Source organism: Diadema antillarum, unplaced genomic scaffold (assembly GCF_040938485.1).
Source record: "Diadema antillarum isolate AM-2024a unplaced genomic scaffold, OU_Dant_1.0 seq00001485_RagTag, whole genome shotgun sequence".
Taxonomy (NCBI): domain Eukaryota; kingdom Metazoa; phylum Echinodermata; class Echinoidea; order Diadematoida; family Diadematidae; genus Diadema; species Diadema antillarum.
In genome coordinates, this window is record NW_027272224.1 from 427,328 (window position 1) to 433,114 (window position 5,787).

The 5,787-nt window shown below is 41.2% G+C and overlaps 1 protein-coding gene across 1 annotated transcript; it reads left to right on the forward strand.

Annotated features, from left to right (window-relative positions):
- Positions 1 to 2,981: 2,981 nt before the first annotated feature.
- LOC139709982 (armadillo-like helical domain-containing protein 2) lies at positions 2,982 to 4,582 on the forward strand. The gene is made up of 2 exons (XM_071621929.1): positions 2,982 to 3,198; positions 4,050 to 4,582. Exons 1-2 carry the CDS (start codon positions 2,982 to 2,984, stop codon positions 4,580 to 4,582), a joined length of 750 nt encoding a protein of 249 aa, XP_071478030.1.
- Positions 4,583 to 5,787: the final 1,205 nt, after the last annotated feature.

Sequence of the window (5,787 nt, forward strand, 5' to 3'; positions counted from 1 at the left end):
ATAATGTGTTTGAATAATCCTGCGCAGAATAAATGTAGTTCCTTTATGCCTATACCCTCAGAATGTGATGTAGACCAGAATATTAACCACAGCTAATTACTAGTAGTTCTTACTCCTGTATAGTATGAATGCAATATCACTTTCTGCCTTATCTATTTTTAGAGTCTTTTGAGATTTCCTGTAAGTGAATTTTCAGTATTAAAGGGGATGGCTACTAACCGATCAGTGGGAATCAGTAGGAATACTGAGGGATGATTGTTCCAATCCTTGTGGGATTCATTTAAGAGTACATTACATATCTACTGTTGTGTGAAAAGTATTTGCTTCAGAACGGTCTCATATTCAAGTAATGTGCAGATTAATGCCCCGTCACTGACCAGGGACGCTAACCTGGAAACATTAAACTGCACATTACTTGAATATGAGACCATTCTGAAGCAAAAAAAATTTTCACACAACAATAGATATATGATGTACTCCTAAATGAATCCCACAAGGATTGCAGCAATCACCCTCCAGCATTCCCACTGATTCCCACTGTTCAGTTACTAGCCTTCCCCTTTAAGTGAGCTAGTGAAAATAGAGATTCCTAAGTCAAGACTTGATAACATAAACATTAATATTGATTAACTGTATGAGTATTATTGATGGCGGGTCAAATCATTTCATATGTGAGGTTTTCTAGGCTGAAGAAAACCTTACAGTTAAAAGAACTAGCAACCTTGCATTGTTGTTTAATAGGTCATACAGTCAATTTTCCATTGTCAGCCGTATTTTTTTGTACAATTCACACACGGTAATGGTAATACGTTTTGGTATAGTATGTTGCACGTCTATGAGTGCAATGCTCACACCTTTAGAAAGATTTATCAAACTAAACCAGTTAAAGACACAACACAAAGAAAACATCTCAACATAGGCATTGCAAACTTCGACGTTGTGCAGGCATGTGGTTCAGCGTCGTTTTGATCAAATTTCCAGAGTTGAAAAACCACCTGAACGACTTTGAACTTTCCTTTATTAGTCAAAAATATTTTTCTCTATCTTTCTCTTTTCCGGATGTAATGGCCATCAAGAGTTTCCTGCAAATATTTTCAAAATGAAGAAAGCATTGGAAGCGCCTGGGAATGTCATCCTGCCTCTCAAAAATATCTGGAGCAAGGGGATTATGTTTAAGAGGATGTTTCCTCTAGGAATACAAACAGATAAATAGAGGAACATTATCAGCCCCAGCGGGCATACGACAGAACCTCTCCGGATTAAGACGGGTGCGCAGGGTAGGATTTGGGGCTCATGTAAGTTCGTGTGTGGTTACAAGTCACCTGGAGACTATGGGCAGTGAAGGCAGTGGGGACGATGCAGGAACTGTCAACAAGAAAAGAAAGTTTTAAGACCCGCAAAAAATAACCAGTTTTCAGCAAATACATTGGGCTACTTTTCCTGGCATTATCTTGAATCGTAAAAAAAAAAAATAGCAAAGCCCAGTCAGTCTTTTACCATACATTATTTTGACAAGGAGGTAATGAGATATGCCACAAAATCAACGTTGATATTATGTATAACTCTAGATTCATATTCGGCTTAAAATCAACCTCATTTTAAGAAATAAATCAATTTGATTGAATGACATCTAAATAAAATGTATGTTCAGAAAGAGTGCATTTAATCAAAAACAACAGCGGCCAAACAGGTAGAAGCGTTTAAAATCTTAAACGCTTAAAATCAACCTCATTTTAAGAAATAAATCAATTTGATCGAATGACATCTAAATAAAATGTATGTTCAGAAAGAGTGCATTTAATCAAAAACAACAGCGGCCAAACAGGTAGAAGCGTTTAAATCACTGATTATGTCTCAGCCACAAAGCTGAATACGGAAATTAGCGTGTGACACGGAGTGTGATAGTTTTGCCTTGAAAAGTGTCTCCACTTTTTTTTTTTAGCGCGAAATGCTTGAAAAATGCAATAATATTTTGACTGGTATGTTTCTCTTTGTCAGACCAGATAAGATGAAAATGATCATTCCAGTATCTTAAGAGAGTGTATAAAGAGACCACGTCACGACGCATCATCCTAAAACAAGTTTGTATACCGATGGTTTACGTCATAAACCTACATAATAATATACATGCATTTCAATATCTCAAACTGGTTTTCCGCTCGGCTTTTGAAGGAACTTCACTTCATGTGAGGTTGATGAATTTTCTCCCATACGGCTTTGTCAAGTTATTGACATGATTTGTTTCAAGGATTGCATTCCAAGAAATGTCTTAAATGTATTTCATTCTTGAAAGACCTTTCATCCTTGGCGATGTCCAAGCTAGTACGCTTCCTTGTATCGGTTCCTTGTCCTGACAGATAATAGCAGACTTTTTCTATGGTCTACAGGCCTTTCCAGATAGTCACTAATCAGTCAATCGAACAGAAGTGAGTGAGCGGGAAAGAGAGAGAAAGAAAAAAACAAAAACTGAAAGTGGCATGAAAACGTTTCATCCTGCCGGTGAAGCGAATTTCGTCGCCAGAGAAAGGTATACAAGCGAGTGCAGATGGAAGAACAACCAAATTCTAAAATGTGTGATTCTCACACGTTGAGGGCAGCAAACAGTAAATTTGCTGGTTTTGTACGTAGGAAGAAGACGAAGAGCGATGCCAAATTTGATCAGCATCACTCGAGCAATTTGATTGGGTGAAAGTCATGCAATGTATTCTTTCCACTCATTCTTTCTCTATTGTACAAGCCGAGGCTGGGGATTTCCCGGAGGTCAAATTTATTATGACGTAAAAGAAAGGGCGCATCCTAAAAGAAAGCGGTACGCTCCGCGTGTGTACTACGCGCAGAACATTTTGTGATGCGCGTATACTAACAAGAAAATATAAAAGCTATGATAAAAACACGCATTTTAGATAGGTCTGCTCCAGTGATTGACAACATATCGCAAGAAGTTTACTCTAGATTGTTATCCACAGTGGTTTCTTCTCATAATGTTTAAATCAGTGCGACGTGCGGTGGTTCAGGGGGTTGAGAAGACATGGCACACCTTTGCATCACACGGAGAAGGGCGAGGAGACCAGCAGTGGGACAGCGAGACAAATCGCTATAAAAGGGAAATCCTCATAGCCGCCAAGGACCTCGCCGTCGGGACGGACACCGAGACCATGTGCGAGGCCATCAAGAAGATTGGCCATTTGGCTTACAGCGGTGGGTGTCTGGAGAGTTTGGGGAATTAAGACCTTTTTTGGGAGAGTTTGGGGAATTAAGACCTTCTTTTTCTTTTTTCTTTTTTTTTTGTTGCAATGTTGAATGGCAGCTAAGGTGAGAATAATAGTGTGAGTTGTGTGAGTGTTTTAAAGCCTACGTGGTGATTGGTAGTGTGACGGGATGTGTTTGTGTGGGACCTGATTGAAGACCCATGAATGTCGAGTAGTCATGGCAGCAATTATGGGGTCCTTATTTATTTAGCTGAGGGTTTGAATGATTGGTGTCAAAGAAAGTGTTGGCTGTATACACTGGATGAGAACTTCTGACGTCCAGTTGCATGCCTACCCTTGCTTATCATTTGCACTGCAAAGAAAGTGCCCGTCTGATTTCGTTCAAGTCGACCTAGGCCTACCTTGTTAAGTGGCTCGTAAATATGGTAACAAGTTGATCAATACAAGCCGATGACAAGACGTTTGTTAGAACATTAGATGTCAGATAGTCGCCAGCACACAATTCATCTCCTCAAATGTTGGTCTGGTAACCTCAATGGCGGATCCAGGCGGGGCACATCGGGTGCCCCCTATTTGTTAAAAAAAAAATAATAATAATAAAAAGAAACATGGAAGAGGGTGCGTGCACCCCCCCCCCCCCTCCCTTGCGGACTTCCTGGACCTCGTTGATGTTGTTGTTGTTGTTGTTGTTGTTTCTGCCGTTTTAAGCTCACGATCTTGCGATATCCAACAATTTTAAAACAACAAAATCGTTATGATCGTTTCACTCATTCTTCATGGCCTTTTCACTCATTCCTTTTCTCGCTCCGTTTCTTTCTATCTTTCTTTTTTTTTTAATAGGGGGTCCGGATGCTGCGCGCTGCGCAGGTACATTCCTCGAGACTCTGGTGGGCATGCTTATGGAGCGCGAGACGCCCATGCCGGTACGAACTCAGGTAGTTCAATCGCTGAGCGAGATCTACCGCGGACATCGCGACCATACCAAGCAGTTTCGTTCACTGGGCGTCATCTCCATCATTGCCGACATCATCAGGATGTACAACGATTCGGCGCTCCTGCGCTGGTGTTGCTACACACTTTTTACCATGTGCGCCGGGTCGCTCCGCAACGTGGCGCTCGTGGAAGCCGAAGAGCTCAAGGAGAATTTATCCGTGCTGGCGCAGTTGTCGTGGAAGGGCTGGCCCCGCAACTACGCGCAAGGGCTCTTGCTGATAATAGGATACGCGCGGGAAGAAGATTTCGAAGGGGCCGGCGCAGACGACGATGATGCTGAAGACACGAGTAGCTATCCCATGGCGCTTCAGGCGATTATTAGAAAGGGACGACGGACGGGTGAAACAAGCTTCTTTAAGAGAAACTCAGTGCTCTCTTGACCATGTGTGACGACATACAGTGAAGGTTATGATACCTTCAGTATCTCGATACCCGTTCAGACAACTGGCTCGAAATGACCTATACCTCATCGCATCATTGTTGAATCTAAGTGACTTGTCCTCGTTTGTATTAAAGCTACCTGACCTTTTTCGACACTGACGTAATGATATGGATCATGAAGAAGAATAGAGGCAAACATTATGATTCTTCATGGGGGGGGGGGGGGGGGGGGGAGGTCATTAACAAATCTGGCCGTTAATACTCTTATCTCTCAAACACCCTAATTTACTTCAACGCTTGCCCCCGATCCCCACGTACACCAAAAGCAGACGCTTTAAATTAATGATAAAAACGTGACGTATACTATAGACGTTAGTTAACCAACTTGTGTCCGATCGACGAGTCAGCGTGATTAACCGTCAAGGTTGGTTGCTCTTGGGATCTTGTTCCATTGCAAAGTTCACTTACCGGTACGTCTTTTAAAACTGATCGACGCATCATTAAATTTATGAGTTTCTGAGTTTATATTTAAAGCTTATGCGAACTGAAAAGGAGTCTTCTATGATATGGAGAACGTAGAAAAGAAAGGCACAAAATGAGTTGGAGGGGGTTGAAGGAGTCTAGAGTGTGTTATTGGCTCTTTCAGCTCACGAATTTGGAGATTTGCATGTTTTCCTACAGTAATTTTATTACTATAATTATTACATACTTTGTTGGCAACAGAATATTAAAGGTTTTGTGATCCAGATTTCGGGTAAGTCCGGGGGCAAGATGCCCAAAGACTTGCCCCAAATCGTAATACTTGCCATACTTGTTACCGATTCGATTTGGCCATATTTGTAATTGAGACTGTGAATAAACTGCAGTGTAATATACAGTGAACATCAAGGCTGAGCAAATGTTATGCCGGTTTTATGTCCAAAATGTAAACAGTGCATGTTATAGTCCTGCTGTTTTTAACTTGTCAACAAACAATGAACTGCCTATACCACAATGTCCTTATTCCGTGAAGTCAAACATCAAAGGCGTTATGTAAGTAGTCTTCATACAATGTTCATGTGATTTTGACGCAGAAAATAGACGAGAATAACACTTTTTTCGTCTAGTGACGGGTATTTTCCGGAATGAATACACAGATACTAGAAAAAACGAACTAAGCGTAATTTCTGTGTACGGTTGACACGTACACACACACACGCAACCA

Coding starts and splice junctions, on each gene's coding strand:
- LOC139709982 (XM_071621929.1), top strand. CDS start 2,982: ATGTTTAAATCAGTGCGACGTGCGGTGGTTCAGGGGGTTGAGAAGACA. Junction 3,199..4,049: donor TGGCCATTTGGCTTACAGCG/GTGGGTGTCTGG, acceptor TTTTTTTAATAG/GGGGTCCGGATGCTGCGCGC.